The following is a 17,568-nucleotide window of genomic DNA, read 5'->3' as shown; positions in this document are numbered from 1 at the left end:
CAGTCTTTATTCAGCTTTTGTTTGGACGATCTATCCAGTGGTGAAAAAAGTATGTTAAAGTCACCCAGAATTATTGTGCTGTGGTCTGTTTGACTCTTGAACTTGAAAAGAATTTGTTTGATGAACAAAAATGCTCCATTGTTTGGGGCATATAAATTTATTATTGTTATGTATTACTGATGAATGGTTCCCTTAAGCAGTATGAAATGTCCTTCTTTATCCCTTTTGATTAACTTTGGCTTGAAGTCTACTGTATTTGATATGAGGATGGAGATCCTTGCTTGCTTTCGCAGTTCATGAGAGTGGTATGATTTTTCCCAACCTTTCACCTTTAGTCTGTGGATGTCTTTTTCTGTGAGATGAGTCTCTTGGAGGCAGCATATTGTTGTGTCTTTTTTTTTTTTTTTTTTAAGCCAATCTGCCTATCCATGTCTTTTGATTGGTGAGTTTAGGCCATTACATTCAGGGTTATTATTGACACATGATTTGTATTCCCAGTCATTTTTGTTTATGTTTGGTATTTAACCTGACTTGGCTTCTCCTTTGATTAGTTTTTCCTTTAGTGTAATTCCTCCCTTTGCTGATTTTCATTATTGTTTTTCAATTCCTCTTCATGGAATATTTTGCTGAGGATGTTCTATAGTTCGGGCTTTTGAGTTGTAAATTCTTTTAACTTTTGTTTATCATGGAAGGTTTTTATTTTATCATCAAATCTAAAGCTTAATTTTTCTGTATATAACATTCTGGGGCTGGGGATGGGGCTCAAGCAGTAGTGCGCTTGCCTGGCATGCGTGCGGCCCAGGTTCAATCCTCAGCACCACATACAAAGAAAGATGTTGTGTCTGCCAAAAACTAAAAAAATAAATAAATAAATATTTAAAAATTCTCTCTCTCTCTCTCTCTCTCTCTCTCTCTCTTTAAAAAAAAAAAAAAAAGATTCTTGGTTGGCATCCATTTTCTTTCAGAGCTTGATATATGTTGTTCCAGGATCTAGTAGCTTTCAGGGTCTGGGTTGAAAAATCAGCACATAATCTAATATAGGTAATCTGATTTCTTTCTCTCGTGGCTTTTAATATTCTCTCCCTATTCTGTAGGCTAGGCATTTTCATTATAAAGTGATGGTGTGGATCTGTTGTGATCAAAAGTACATTTGGCATCCTGTAAGCCTCTTGAATTTGGTTTTCCAATTCATTCTTCATGTTTGGAAAATTTTCTGATATTATTTCATTGAATAGTTTGCTCATTCATTTGGTTTGGATCTCTATTCCCTCCTTTATCCCAATAACTCTTAAATTTGGTCTTTTTATGTTATCCCATATTTCTGGAATGTTTTGCTCTTGTTTTATTACCATATTCACTGTATTATCTACATTATTTTCAGTATTATATATTTTGTCTTCATTGTCTGAGGTCCTATCTTCCAAGTTGTCTAATCTGTTGGTGATACTTTCAATTGAGCTTTAATTTGGTTTATTTTTCTTTCATTTCAAGGATTTCTGTTTGTTTTTTTTAGAACTCCTTATTGAAGTAATCTTTTGCTTCCTGAATTTGTTTATGTAGCTCTTTGTCAAAATGATCTTTTGCTGCCTGTATTTGCTCTCTTATATCATCCTTTAATTTGCAGAACATTTTAATTATATACATCCTGAACTCCTTCTCAGTAATTACTTATGCTGTTCTTGCCATGGATTCTGATAATGTGGTATCTTGATTTGTTTGAGACACTTTCTTCCTTTTTTTTTTTTTTCCTATTGCTTGTATTTCTTCCCTTCTAGCACTGTGGATCTAAGGTGTTACTGTTTTTACCTTATAGGCTTATAGTGCCCATGTAGGGATGGGCACTATATATAACAAATGTTTGGTATTAAGACGTTTACAGTTTGGTCACAATATACAGAAATGGTGAATTCAATTATTATCCACAGTATACTCAGTAGGTTTGTAAAAAAGTTTACAGTTTCTGATGGAGGACAAAGAACCAGGAGGGAGGGTAGGATGATATGCTGAGGAGGTAGGAGGTGAGGATATAGAGTTGTTATATCTTAGGAAGTGTAAAAGAGAAATCTAAAGAGGAAGATTAGTAGCAGGAGAAGGGAAAGGAAGTAATTTTGGGTAGACAAGTAAGTGGGAAGGCAGTAGAGTACATAAAATAAACACACATATATATTGAGAAAAATTAAAAATGTTAAAATAGTAGCAATTGGTAGGATAAAAGAAAAAATATATATATACACACACACACACACACACACACACACACACACACACACACCACAGCTATAATATACTATTCAGACTTCCCAGTCCTCAAAATCCTAATTCTTGCAAAATACTTGATTTCACATATGTTAGGGATGTGAGGGCAGGAGAATGGAGAGGTGGAGGGGGGAAAAAAATCTTGAAGGAAGAAACATGATTGTTTTGGTTGGAAGTCCATGTCTTTCCTGCTTCCCTTCTCACCAATAGGTGGGTTGTCTGTTGTTAGCTGGTATCTCCACCCTCAGGATGTCACTATGCTGGGGTAGTGGCCTCTGGGGAGAGGAGGGAGTACATGGCCAGTTGGAATTCCAAACTGGGTGTTGCCTTCCACTGAAGAGGGTGATGAAGGTGGCCCAAGATGGAGGCGCCTTCTTTCAGCAGTGGGCTGTCGGGTAGGGTGTGGGGAGGCAAGCAATGGCATTGGAGGATGAGTTCAGAGATGAGCTCTGTGGTGTGTGTGGCTATCAGCTGACTTCAGAGCCTGTGTGAAGTTCTTGGGTGCAGGGAACAGGCAGGCTACTGCACGTAGGGGAGTCTATCCGTTGCTGTAGAGTTCCAAGATGGTGGCCACCAGGGAGCCCCAGTTGATAGATGGGGGTCCACACAGGAGTAAGTTCCTGCGTGTGCCGGGTATTCTGCATGGGAGTGGCCTTGGTGATTTCTGCTTGGTGCTCGGTGGGTGGCCGAAAGTTCTGTGCAGGTGTGGATGGTGCCCGCTCAGGTACCCAGTAGTCCTGCATGGGTGAGTAATTGGGTGGCCGTGATTCCTGCATGGGAGCAAGAATTTTCCTTGCAGAGAAGCAGTATTCTCACAACTTGAGTCCCAGGTCACTAAGCAACACAGAATGCTGCCTCGCTGTAGCCCACCACCTTGAATCTCCCCAAACACTTTTAAAGGGTGAATTTTATACTCCATGAAGTTTATCTCTGTTTTTAAATAAAATAAGATTAGAATTTGAAACCATATCAATTATTTTTTAAAAGTCTGTTACATTAAAATCATTGGTCTTTCATTTTAAAAAATAAAAAAGAAAGGAAAAAGAGGAATAGGCAATAGTAAGTAGAGACAACTCTTTCAAAGAGTTCAACTGTTAAAGAAGAATTAAAAGTAAGAAATTTCCTAACTGTCCCAGATAGAGGAGCTCTGTTGAAGCAAAGACTTGTGTTTTGTTCATGTCTTCTTCATGCATCCTTGGCCCAGGGTCTGGCACACAGTATAAATCAATACCTACTGAATGGATAAATGCATTAGAAAATGACCAAGGGTTCATTGGTCTTTATATATAGAAGATATTTTTTCTTCGAATCAACCCTAATAGTCTTAAGACAAGAAATACCATAGCCAGGGCTGGGGTTGTGGCTCAGTGGTAGAGCACTTGCCTAGCATGTGTGAGGCACTGGGTTCGATCCTCAGCACCAAATAAAAATAAATAAATAAGATAAAGGTATTGTATTCATCCACAACTAAAAAAGAAAGAAAGAAAGAATTACCACAACCAGTTGGTCCTCACATGTAAAATAAATACAAGATAATGTCCAGCCAGAGTTTACAAACTAGCTGGAGGAACAAGAGCATAAATATAGATAAAACAACAAAAAAACAATCTGATGACATAGTCCATAAAATAAGGATAATAATAGTACCTACTTCATAAGATAATTGTAAAGTTTAAATGAGAAAAATAAATGCTAATAGCTTAGCACAGTGCTCAACACATAGAAAACAGACTTCAGTGGAAATTCTACTGAATAAATTTTACAAATTTATTTATATACTGCTTTGCTCCAAGAGAGTTCATGGTAACCAGTGTACTATTTTTCTCATTGCTTTTCAGATCCCAATATATAATACCTTTTCCTTCTCTGCCTCTGATATGTATGCTGCATTCCCCAGCCGTATTGTAGAACATATCCAGGATCAGCTTGTTCACACCTCTTCAAAGGAACTTGATTTCTCTTCTCCTGGGAAGTGAGTAAATGTCTTGATGGGAAGAAGTGGGGTCAAAGAGTGGAAGTATGTGAACTGCTTGTCATATCTCCTTCATTAGAGGAAGAAATTAGAGATAGGATAAAGCTTTGCTGAACTCACAATGCCCCCCACCTCTAACCCTAAGATCTGTGAAAATAAAATTTCTTAAGATAGGAATTAGAAGTTTACTGTTACCAAAGTATTACTTTGTTGCAGGAAACACTCCTATCCTCAGAGGCCTTTAACATTTTGGGAGAAATATATCATCTTTCCCCTCCCAAAAATATGCAAGCTATTTTGCAGAGAGCCATTGGCCCATCCTTTTCACTATGCCAACCATCATCATATATTTGATATCAGGGCTAGAGCATGCTCCATCTGGTCAGGAGACAGGCCCAACAGTAAGATTGCTTCTTTCCACTCCACTCCCTTCCAGACCCTAGTGGCTTCCACCAGAGAGTCTTTGCTGTGTCTTTCCTCCCACCTTAGGGAGGAGGCAGGGAGTCTTCTCCCACCACACCCACTCCAGAATAGCAGTTAGTGAGTTGACCCTTTATTCTAAAACACCCTCTCATACTGCTTACACACTCCAAGTCCTGTTCCTTTGGTAAGTAATTTTCTATTTGGTTACCGTATGAAGAGATTCTCTTTTCTCTGAATAGAAAGAGCTATGTGTCTGTCAAATCCTAGGTCCAAGGTTTAGATAATTCTTTTGTTATCTGTAAGTATTGTTTGACCATAATCAGTCAGAGACACATGGGTGGGATGAGAGTGTCTCTAATTTCATTGTTTAGTAATTTGAAAAGCAAAAAGTTTTAATGGTTTGCTTTTTTTTCACATAAAAATGTCCCTGTTACTTTTTTACAAAGACCATATCAAAATGTCACATTCTAATCCAGCCATTCATCTAAGGGTAAACTGTAATTCCCTCTCTAACCACCTCACCTAACAGAAATCCAACTGTTTCTGACCCTTCCTTGTTCCAAGTCTTGATGGTGAAGTGTATTGGAGAGCAGACAGATTTGGAGTTCTGTCCTGGCTTTTTCTCTCATTGGTTATATGTGATCTTAAGCTAATTACTTAAATTCTCTGAGCCTTAGCCTTAATTTTCTTATTTGTTAAATGAAAGTAATATATTACTCAAGGGTTGTCATGAATAGTAAATGAGAAAAGAAACAAATCATTTTTACACGCATGTAATAATACATATGACCCCAGCATAGTGGTGCATGCCTGTAATCCCAGTGGTTTAAGAGACTGAGGCAGGAGGATCACAAGACAACCTCAGCAAAAGTGAGTCATTAAGCAACTCAGTGAGACTCTGCCTCTAAATAAAATACCCAAAAGGGCTGGGGATGTGGCTTAGTGGTTGAGTGCCCCTAAGTTCAATCCCCAGTACCCCCCAAAATAATAATAATAATAATAATAATAATAATGCGAAACTCCTGGAGCAGCAGTTTCCAAGATTTTTATCTTTATACTTTATTTATAACAGCCAAAAACTCTAAACAACTCAGGTGTCCATCAACAAATAAATGAACAGATAGCCAAATTGTGGTATATCCATATGATGGAATACTACTCAAAAATAAAAAGAAATGTAATATTGATAAACAACAAAATGAATCTCAAAATAATTATGCTGAGGAATAGAAGCTATAATAAAAGAATATGTTGTATATAATTCCATTTATATAAAATTCTAGAAGATGCATACTAAGATATAGTAACAGAAAACAGGTAAGTGGTTGTCTAGGGACAAGGCAAAGTGAAGAGAGAGGGAAGGAGAAAGAAATTACAAAAGGCAAAAAGAAACTTGGAAATAATAGATATGTTCATTATCTTGTGGTAATAATTTCCTTAGATGTTTACATGTATTGGAACTCATCAAATTGTATGCTTTAAATATATAACATTTACTGTATATTTTGGTTCTACCTTTGCAAAGCAGTGGTTCTCAAACATTTCCACTTCAGAACTCACTTTGCTCTTTAAAATTATTGATGACCCCAAAGAGATTTGTTTATTTGAGTTATATATATCAATTTTTACCATATTAGAATTGAGAAACTTTCAAAACTTACAAAATCAATTATATTTCTGTACACCAGCAATGAATCATCAAAAATGAAATTTTGAAAAGTTTTATTTTCAATAACACCAAATGGAATAAAAAAATATAACAAAAGAAGTATTAAATGTATTCTGTAAAAACTGCCATGTTTTTATTGGAAGAGATTAAAGAGGATCTACATAAATGGGAAAATATCCCATACATTTATAGATTGGAAGACTTAGTATTATTAAGATGGTAGCAATCCCCAAATTGATCTATAGTTTCAACACAATTCATATCAAAAATGCTGTTAACTTCTTTCTGGAAATGGACAAACTGATCCTAAAATTCATATGGATGGTTAAGAAACACAGAAAAAGTAAAACAGCCTTAAAAAAGAACAAATTCCCAATTTCAGAGCTTACTAAAAAGCTACAGTAAGCAAGAAAATACACAAGAATAGAAATGTAGATCAGTGGGATAGAAATGAAAATCCAAAAATAAACTCATAAATCTATGCTCAACTGATTTTCAACAAAAGTTCAAGATGGCTAAATGATGAAAGAATAGTCTTTTCAACAAATGGTATTTGGAACATCTGACTATCCACATATGGAAGATTGAAGTTGAATTTTTTTTTTTTTTTTTTTTTGTACCAGGGATCGAACTGAGGGGCGGCACTTAACCACTGAACCACATCCCCAGCCCTATTTTGTATTTTATTTAAGTACATATATGGTCTCACTGAGTTGCTTAGCACTGTGTTTTTGCTGAGGCTGGCTTTGAATTTGTGATCCTCCTGACTCAGCCTCCGGAGCCACTGGAATTATAGGCAAGAGCCTATGTACCCACCAAACCTCTTCTTTGTACCATACACAAAAATTAACTACAAATGGTCACATGTCTAAATGTAAAAGCTAAAACTGTAGAATTTTTCAAAGAAAACAGTGGTAAATCTTTGTGAGTTTGGATTATATGGTGATTCAGATATGACAACAAAAGAAAAATAACAGATAAATTCAGTTTATCAAACTTAAAAACTTTCATGCTGCAAATGACATCACCAAGAAAATGAAGACACAGCCCATAGAATGGGAGAAAATATTTGCAAATCACAGATTTGACAAGGAATTTGTACCTAGATTATATAAAGAACTCTTAGAACTCAGTAGTAAAAAAACAAATAATCTGGTAGGGGATGTGACTCAGTGGTAGAAGTGCTTGCCTAGCATTTGCAAGGCAAGTCACAATTTGCAAGACACAATTCAATCCTCAGCACTGCAAAAAAGAAAAAGAAAAGAAAAAAAAAGCAACCAATTGTTTAAATAGACAAGGAATCTGAATAGACATTTCTCCGAAAACAATGTACAAATGGCCAATAAGCATGAGATAGAAAACAAAACCACAATAAGATACCACTTTACATCCACTAAAGGTACTATAATCAAAAAGACAAATATTGCAAGTGTGAGGAAGAATGTGAAGAAATCAGAGCCCTCATACATTGCTTAGTGAGGCTACAAAATGGTACAACTGCTTAGAAAAATAGTCTGGCAGTTCCTTAAAAATTTAAATGTATAGTAACCATTTAACCCAATAATTATACTCCTAAATGAAGAGATATGTCTACACAAAAACTTACATGTTTTCTTGTAGCAACATTACTCCTAATAACCAAAATGTAGAAACAAGCCATATGTCCAACAAATGACAAGTAAATAAACAAAATGTGGTATATTTATACAATGAAATATTATTCGGCTATTAAAAGAAATGAAGTACTAATGCATATGATATGGAGGAGGCACGAAAACATGCCAAATGGAAGGAAAGTCACACAACAACAAAAAAAAAAAAACATGTTATATGATCCCATTTCTTTGAACTATCCAAAATAGATAAATTATAGAGACAGAAGATAAATCAGTAGTTACCTAAGGCTGAGATGTTTGGGGTAGAAATGGGAATGATTGCAGTGGTTATGGGTTTTTTTTTCTAAATATTTCTAGTTATAGATAGACACAATACCTTTATTTTATTTCTTAATTTTTATGTGGTGCTGAGGATAGAACCCAGTGCTTCACATATGCTAGGCAAATGCTGTACCACTGAGCCTACAATCCCAGCCCTGGGGTTTATTTTGAAGGTGATAGAAATGTTCTAAAATTGATTGTGGTAATGCTTATACAACTTTGTGAATATACTAAAAACCATTGAATTGTATGCTTTAAATGGGTTGAACATGTGGTATGTGAATTATATCTCAATAAAGCTGTTATTTAAAAAAGAAAAAATTATTACTGGAGTCACATTTTTAATATCATGCTCAGAAATTGGAGATTTACACTGTAGATTTTAAAAAAGAACTTTAGAAAGGAATGATGGTGATGAAATAGATTAATCACTCACTGAACGCTTATAGCAAGGCTTGGTATTAAAATAAGGGCTCCATATGTTGTTATTATTATCGATATTATCAGATCTGTTTTAGAGAAATCACTTTAGCTATAATTGTGGAGAATGGAAGAAGGTGGAGTGGGTAAGACTGAAGGCAGGACTATTTGGAAGACTTTTGTGAACCAAGCAAGAGTTGATGTAACCAAAAATATAGTATTAGGGATAGGTTTGCAATGCCATTTCAAGAGAGTGATTTTTTTTTTGTCACACTAGGAGTTTTCTCATGGGCTTAGAATTTATTTTGCTCCCATTTTCTCTGGACAGAAGTGGTACCGGTGGTACCACAAGAAGCCTGGCAACACGCCATGAAGAGCATGTGCAGAACATCCGCCGATTTCATGAATCCCTACAGCAAGGAGAAGCAATCTTGACAAGTGATGACAAACTGACCACATCGCCTTTGTCCTCGCACACCTCCATTCTGACTTCTCTCAGGTGAGGCACTCTGCTAAGACACAGAAAGCATTGTGATGCACAAAGTGAATGTCAGTGGCACCAGGCAGTACCACCATCAGTTACCCCTGAGCTGGGAGATTTAGTAGAGGGCTCTTGTGCATGTTAGTATTGGATTGAACCTTTGGAGCCTCATAGGTATTCCTCATGGATGAATCTCTCAGTTTAGAGCCTCCCGCTCCTTTAGAAAAGTAAATGATCCGCACATAAATATAGGAACTTTAGCTTATTCACCAAAACTTAATAATAACCAGTCTCACATCTGCACAGCCTCACATCCTTTTTAAAGTTTATAAAGCCTCATCCTGCTCACTGTCCTTTTTTTTAATATTTATTTTTTAGTTGTAGTTGGGCACAATATTTTATTTATTTATTTTTATGTGTGCTGAGGATCGAACCCAGGGCTAAGCGAGCGCTCTACCACTGAACCACAACCCCAGCCCCCTTTTTTTTTTTTTTAGTTGTAGTTGGACACAGTGCCTTTATTTTATTTATTGTTATGTTGTGCTGAGGATGAAACCCAGCGCCTCTACTAGGGGAGTACTCTACCGCTGAGCCACAACCCTAGCCCCCTGCCTACTGTCTTTATCTTCACAATCACTGGTTTCTTCCAGACCAGCTTCTGTTCTGGTAACACTTCCCTATTCCTTTCTTAGTTTAATTAGCATCTGAACCAGAGAATCACTGTGAGAATTGAAAAGGCCATCATAGATCAGCAAGATTGGCCTCAAGGTTATCTAGAGAGAAATGTTAGTGGAGGAATTTGGTTTCAGAATTCAATAGACTTGACTTCCAATGCTGGCTCTTTGTTTCCTGGTGGAAGAGTTGAACATTATTGCCTGATAATTTTAATGTGGGGTGATAAGAACTGTAGGTTTCCTGGCCGAGTAGACAGAGGAAGAGCAACATTCTGAGTTAGAGATGGAAAAAATTAAAGTCACATTTGAACTGATCCTTGAAGGAAAAGGTTCTGTGTACCAAAAGAATATTATTATCAAGGCCAGATGCATGTAACAACAAGTCAGGTTTGGGAAGATACCAGCAGTGCAATTAGTAAAGTGTAAGGAGTAGGGCAAGTTCTATGGATGTCAGATCATGAAGGGCCTTGAATATTAACCTAAGTGTTTGACTTTTAGAATAGTTATTCTCAATGGAAAGTGCTAGGGAGGGAAGGAGGAGAATGTAAAATTTGAGGGAAAAAATATTTAAAGTGTTTTATATTTGGAAAAAAACTAACTTTTCCTTTAGTTGTACAATGCAAATTCAGAAAAGAAACATCAGCAACTTCTTTTTTGCTTAATGAGATATGTTTAAAAGGATGGAGAATTTGGGCTATAGACTATGGGAAACTGCCTGAACTCATATTACAAAGAAGTAATGTGTTCAGATTCTCATCTCAGATTAGCAAGATGCTGGTGATCAAGGCTATTTAAGTTTAACTATTAATGGTTTGATTGTACTTTATTGGGTTATTATCCTATTTGGAATCCACTGAAAAAAGAAACTAATTCACCCTAGTGCATTTTCTCTCAACCTCAACACTGTTGATGATTGGGCCAGATGTGTTGTTGTGGCGGCCAGTCCTATACATTGTAAGATGTTTAGCATTCTTGGCCTATATCTACTACGTACCAGTGGTGCCCCTCCCTCAGTTGTGACAACCAAAAATATCTCCAGATGTTGCCAAATGTCCCATGGGGGCAAAATCACCAGGTTAAAACCCATTGCCCTATATAGTGTTTCCCCAAAATCATTGTATCAGACTCACTTGAAGGCTTATTAAAATAACAAGTGATACAGTTTAAGAGTATGTAGCCCTCCAAATTGTCCTGAACCCATTTAGAAAGTCAAGCAAAGCTGGTTAGAAAAGGGCACTTGTTTAAAGGATCAGGAATGGTTATGAGGTAGCAAAGAACATTGTTGGCCTGGAGTAGGGCTTTTATTCTGTCTGACTAGCGGAAGTGAGTACTGGCATGATGGTTAAGAGTAGTTCTTTTTAAAAGGTTGCATTTTGGGGCCTGGGGTTATAGCTCAACTTGCTTTGCACTTGTGAGGTACTGGGTTCGATCCTCTGCACCACATAAAATTAATAAAAGATATTGTGTCCATCTTTTAAAAATATATATCTTTTAAAAAAAAAAGGTTGCATTTTTCCAGATATCAAAAAACCATATTAACCAGACAGAAAGGGGCAGATTTGTACTTGGCAGCAGAATCATAGTCAGAGGAGTAAAGGATGAATGGTGAGTTAGAGAAGGGAGAGGGATCTATATATTAATGGACCAAGTGGGAGGTATTAAGGTCCTACATCAGTGGTACATAAAAGAATCTCATAATCTCCAAGAGTGACCCTTTGTCATCTTTTCCTTTTTTTTTTCCCCCTTCCAGGAAGAATCTGAGTGAGCTAGATCAGATCCAGAAGTACTTCAGCCAGAAGCTCACCAAACCTTTTCTGCCTCTGAGCCCTCACACTCATACTGCCATCTTGCAGAGCCAGGAGAACCATGGGGACCATATTGGGCCAGAAGCCAGCACCCTAGACCCTGAGAGCCAGTGTATCCTGGAAAAATCTAACAACCTGGTGGTGCAAGTCAGCTCCTTAATCTCAGGTATGGCTCAGAGCCTTTCTTATTGAGTTATGGTCACTAGATGCCAATTCAAAAAGGATCTCAGTGTCTGCCCCCTAACAAGTCCCTATGACAAAGGTTTTATAACTTTTTCTTTTTTTTTTAACCATCGTCCTTTTAAAAGAAGGGACATTGTAGTGTGGTATAATATGGCACAGGAACATGGAGCAATGGAAAGAGCGTTGGACTGAGAGGCAGGAGACCCAGATCCTTGCGGATTTCTGGAGTATACTTGGCTGTTTGACCCTGAGCTTATCCTTTCCTTTTCCCTTCCTTCCCCCCACCCCAGGAGTGCTTTATGCTGAGCTACATCACCAGCCCTTTTTTTTTTTTTTTTTTGGACCTCAAACTTGCTATACTCCTGCTTTAGCCTCCTGTGTCACTGAGATTATAGGTGTGCATCACCATACCCAGCTCCTTTCCCTTCTTGCTTCAATTTCCCCAAGGAAAAAAAAAAAAGAGTTCTTAAATTTGTGCCACTCTCTTTTTCAGAAAAGATCAACTACAAGTGTGTTTAAAATTCTAATTCTCAGAAGTCTGCATTTTTAACAAGGCAAAGTAATTCTAGATTTTGGGAATCCATATTCCATCCTTTAAAAAGCCCCTTAGAGCTCTGTTCTCACGTTGGCTGCATATTGGAATTACTGAGTGGGTTTTTAAAAATCCTGTGTACCATCAGACAAGAGTCTCTTAAGGGTGGAAGCCAGGCATTAGCATTGTTTATAACTCCCTAGGTAATTCTAGTGTGCATCGAAGAATGAGACTGCCCTAAAACAAGAATTTTCCAAACTTGCCTGAGCATAAGAATTAACTGGAGCTGGCCATTATGGCACACACCTATAATCCCAGTGAGTAGGGAGATTGAGGCAGGAGGATTACAAATTTAAGGTTAGCCTCAGAAATTTAGTGAGACCTTCAGTAATTTTGCCAGACACTTTCTTCAAAATAAAAAATAAAAATGACTGGGTGGGTAGTTCAGTAGTAGATAGTCCCTGGGTTTAATTCCTAGCACCTCCCCCAAAAATGTCATCTGGAACACTTATTTTAAAATACAAATTTCTGGGTCCCAATCCGTTCTACTAAATCAGGATCCAAGGTTAAGACCTAGAAATCTTGCCAGGTGCAGTGCTGCACACCTGTAATTATAGCAACTCAGGAGACTGAGACAGGAGGATTGAAAGTTTAAGACCAGCCTCAGCAACATACAAGACTCTGTCTCAAAATAAAAAATAAAAAGGATTGGATATCTCAGTGGTAAAGCACCCCTGGGTTAAATCCTTAGTACCTGCCCTCACCTCCCTTAAAAAAAAAAAAAAACTGGAAATCTTTATCAGGCAAACTTTGGGGAACATTGAGAGATCTTCTAGGTCAGCATCTTTAGCCCTCATTTGGTGTCATTTTGCTCAAGTAAAATATGTAGAATCTAGGCTGGGGAGGTAGCTCAATGGTAAAGCACTTGCCTAGCATGAGTGAAGCCATGGGTTCAATCCCCAACATTACATGCAAACACATACACAAACACATACACACACAGAGACACATACAGTGAAAATTCCACACAGAGATGAATAAATTCAGTTTTCTAAAGGTAGTGAGGGTAAGCATATACCATGATTGATATCAGGTACAAACTTTCTTCCTCTCTGCTTCTCCCAAGATGCCTAATATCACTAATCAAGACCCAGGTATATGCTCCATGCTTGACTTCCACTTGCTTGGATATATTCACTCAACTCCTTATTGATCATCAACTACTCCAGATTCAATTCTATAACTAGTTCAAGTAGGATATGATGGTAGACAAGACAGTTATTGTCTCTGCCTTCATCAAGCTCACATTCTGTAGTCAGCCAGAGAAATTTCCTCCCAAGAAAGAAAGCAGAAGAGCAAAAAGGGAGGCTTGTTTGGGATAGAGAATGGAAGCAATTAGAAGAAAGGGTATGTTAAAAGAGGAGACACAAGAATTGTAGGATTGAAACTAGAGGGTCTTGAAGGTAAACTTTTCTCTCTCTCTCTCCCTCCCTCCCTCCCCCTCCCCTCTCTTTCTCTCTCTCTCCAGGGGATTGAATCCCAGGGCCACCTTGTATATTTTTTACTGTAATGTGTGAAATGGGTGGTGTTAATCACCATTTAAGATAAATAGCTTCAGAGAGGACAATTTACTCATGATTGCAAAGTTAACAAGGGACAGTAAGTATTTGAAACCAAGACTGACCAGCTCCAAAGCCTGTGCTCTTTCCAATACCCTGCCGCCTTGGTTTTCTCTTATCTTGTGGTTGGTATATATTTTCTTGACTTTATTTACCACATGAAATAGATAGTTTTAGTAACTGTTGTCAAATAGGTAAATAAGTAGATTCTCATTTTGATTTTTAATATAGGTAATTACTGAAGTAAATGGAAGCATGAACATGCCTGCCAGGACTCCCAGTTCCTGAAAATTCCTGAGCATGAGCAGATAGTCCTGAAAACCGTTTCCACAGATGTATCCACAACTATAAATAGATTAGATTTTGGTCCTCTGATATTAGAATAAAGTACTAGAAATTGTACTGCCTTGAATATAGTTTTACTGACTCTTGGGTGGTTTAACTACTTTAAGGTTTGTTCAAATTTGATTGAAAGGCTACCTCTGAAGCTAAAGGCCAATGTGAGAACCTTGAATTGTCTGTGGCCCTGCCTTGTAATAAGAGTGATATCTGTTGCTGTTCAGATCTGCAGACTATCACCAGGAATTCTCAAGCAGCTTTGACTTCTCACCGAGCCAGGAGTAGAAGCAGAGAGGTCACCACAGTCCCAGATGCTCAAGACATAGAAGCCACACAAGAACAAAGCACAACTCCAAACAAGACATTGGCAAGAGCTGCTGCTGAAGGCACAAATTCCCCATCTCCTCCTGCTCTTGAAGAGACCTCAAATGGAGGAGGAATGTTCCATGAGTCTCTGGGAAATATGGTACCCATTACAAGTGAGGATACTGAGGCGGGCCCACTCTACAGTGATGAGGACTACGAAGAAGACATTATTGAGCCCAGGACCCTAAATGAGATAACCACTGTGACAGACAAAACTAGCCCTTGGTCCAGTTTTATGTCAGACACAAGTGAGGTCATCAGCCCTCAGCCTCATGAGGTACAGAAGGAAGGCCCCTCCTGTCCTTCTCCAGAACCTTCCCCTAGAGCAGAGGAGATTAAGGTCAGAAGTAGCTTTCTGTCTAGCCCAGAAAAAGCTATCAACTCTCTGCCTAGGCAGGGTTCTTCTACTCAAAGTGTTGCTTATGAAGATAGGGACTCTAAGACAGGGGTTGAACAGTCTAACTTAACCAGCCCTCACCTATTCCCACATCTGAAGTGCTCAGGAATCCAACAGAGCAATACTTTTGTTGGATGGAGCTCATCACAGGCAAATCAGGACAAGGAGCCTGAGCCAGAGGCCCAGGCTGAGGATGGAGCTGTCTCCAGTGAGCTCAGTGACTCTACTGATAGCTTTGAGAAGTTGTCTGTACACATAGCCTCCCAGAGCAAAAGGGAAGATAAGGAGCCACGCATTCACTGTGCTGACATCAGGCAGAAGCAGGTGACAACTGGATCAGAGGTGTCCACAAAGAAGAGCCTTCTGTATCCTTTGGCATTTCCCACAAGTGGCCCCTTAAGCCATCTCCTAGCATTTTGGATGCTAGTATTAGGCTAGCCAAGAGTGAGTATGAGCAATGGCCTCTAGTGGGATGCACTGGAGGGGCATGGGAAGACCCTTCAGAAGACTGGGATGACAGGTGCTACAAATCTACCATGACACCAGCCCTCCGAAGCATAATTCTTTGAACTGAGTTTAGGTGTTGGAAGCAGCCATAAGCCTGCCTACCTTATTTATCTAATTCATATGTTGGGTATTTTGCCACTCGAAGGCAATGCTCAGGATCTTATTTGAAACAGAACTAGAGGGAGGGACTGTGGGTATAGATAAGGATATAGCATTTGCCTAGCATTCATGAGGCCCTGGCTTCAATCCCCAGTACAGGGAAAGGAAAATACAGAAGTAGAAGACGTAGGAAAAAAAAAAGGAAAGAGAGCCTACCATTGTTTGTTTGAGCATATACTATGTGCCAGGCACTTTATAGACATTTCAGGCCTCACAGTTCATTGGGGCAAGTGTCATCTGTCTTACATGTAAGGAAGCAGGCTCAGAGTTCTAGTGACTTTCCTAAGAGGTAATTTAAAAAAAAAAAAAAAAGCAAATGATAGAGCTAAAGTGAAGTGGGCACCATTGAGTTGGACTTGTGTAAGCCCCCAGAATAGATAGCACCTTTGATGGGAACACCTGACATTCCCCCTCTCTCCTTTGAAACAGACCAGCAGGATTTAGGGAAAGGAAACTCACTCAGCACCGTCTGCAGCCTTTACATCTACACCTAACCAGCTGTTCAGATCAGGTCACCTTTGTGTCCTGACAACAAATAAGGGATATCACAGGCTAGTTAGATGAAGCAGGACACTTCATTGAATAACGTCTTTGCTAGAAGTCAAGAGGACTGATTTAGTCCTCCTAAACCCAGCATTTTATTACCTTTGTGACTTCAGGTCTAACCTTTCTGAGCCTATTTCTTCTCATGTAAGAGGGAGGCGGTAATCTGTTACCCACCAAACTTTGAGCTCCCCAAATCAGTGACTTTTTCTTTTTCTCTGTTCTCATTACCTTGCATTGCACAGGGGAGGAGAATCAGTAAATACTAATTAAACTGTACTAACATAGTTTCACAAGATTATTGAGGAAATCAAATGGGTAGAGATATTCGTACACAGATGTAACTTAATACAGTTAGAGAAAAATCCAAGGGTGGGAGAGTAGCCTCAAAGATTTAACATGGGAGGTGGCTGGGACCCAAGGATTCAGGGCAGACTACCTCCTGCTAAGTTTTTTCCCAGCCTCACTCATCCTGGCTTCTGATACTTCTACCCTCACAGTTTAGTTGTGCTCCTGATATGGTTATTGGAGGAGTTGCTATGTTTGTCCAGGTCCTCAGGCTGCTTGAATTCAGGCCTTCCTAACCATACACTCTCTTTTGCTCTGTTTATTTTTTTCCCAGCACTGGGGATTGGACCCAGGGGTGCTGTATCACTGAGCCACATCCCAAGTCCTTTTTTTGTTGTTGTTGTGTTTTGATTTTGTTTTTGTTTGGTTTTGTTTGAGACAAGGTCTTGCTAAGCTGTCCAGACTGACCTTGAACTTTTGATCCTTCTGCCTCAGCCTCCTGAGTCACTGAGATATTAAGGTGTGTTTCGTAATACCTGACTCCATTCATTCCTTAGCAAAATGAGTATTGCCAGGCCTGGTGCTAGGTAGTGAGGACAGATTTGAATAAGACCTTACCTCAGGTTCCCATTATCTAGTAGGAGTCAGTCAGGTAAACAGAGTTTATTTATCCAAGTGTTATAGTGAGATGTGGAAGTAAGAAGAGGGAACTGCCACAACTCTGCTTGGAGGTGTCCTAGTAGAAGAGACATGAGAGCTGGTTAGTAAAGATGAATAGGCATTATTAGGCAGAGCCAAGGGAAAGTTCAAGCCAGGGCATTTTGTGTGTGCAGAGGCCTAGCCTGGTGAAAGCCTGACCAGTGGCACAGTTTACTGTGTCTGAAACCCAGAGGTAAGTGAGAGGTGAGGCAGAGCCTGGATCTTAGACCAGGCTGAGGTGCTTGAACTCTATCCTAGAAGCAAAAAAACACCGTTTCCTCATCTGTAAAATGGAGACA

General features: G+C 38.7%; 1 protein-coding gene across 1 annotated transcript in view; it reads left to right on the top strand.

The window, feature by feature from the left end:
* The window catches only part of C2cd3 (C2 domain containing 3 centriole elongation regulator), a 143,277-nt gene that overhangs the window by 106,582 nt on the left and 19,127 nt on the right, over positions 1-17,568 (top strand). Inside the window, exons 28-31 of the mRNA XM_026379501.2 lie at positions 4,095-4,228; positions 9,006-9,176; positions 11,583-11,803; positions 14,535-15,438. Coding sequence (XP_026235286.2) covers positions 4,095-4,228; positions 9,006-9,176; positions 11,583-11,803; positions 14,535-15,438 — 1,430 coding nt within the window. The remainder of the gene's footprint in view (positions 1-4,094; positions 4,229-9,005; positions 9,177-11,582; positions 11,804-14,534; positions 15,439-17,568) is intronic.

The sequence above is a fragment of the Urocitellus parryii genome, chromosome 4, assembly GCF_045843805.1.
Source record: "Urocitellus parryii isolate mUroPar1 chromosome 4, mUroPar1.hap1, whole genome shotgun sequence".
Classification (NCBI taxonomy): domain Eukaryota; kingdom Metazoa; phylum Chordata; class Mammalia; order Rodentia; family Sciuridae; genus Urocitellus; species Urocitellus parryii.
This window is presented reverse-complemented; position numbering and strand designations above follow the sequence as displayed.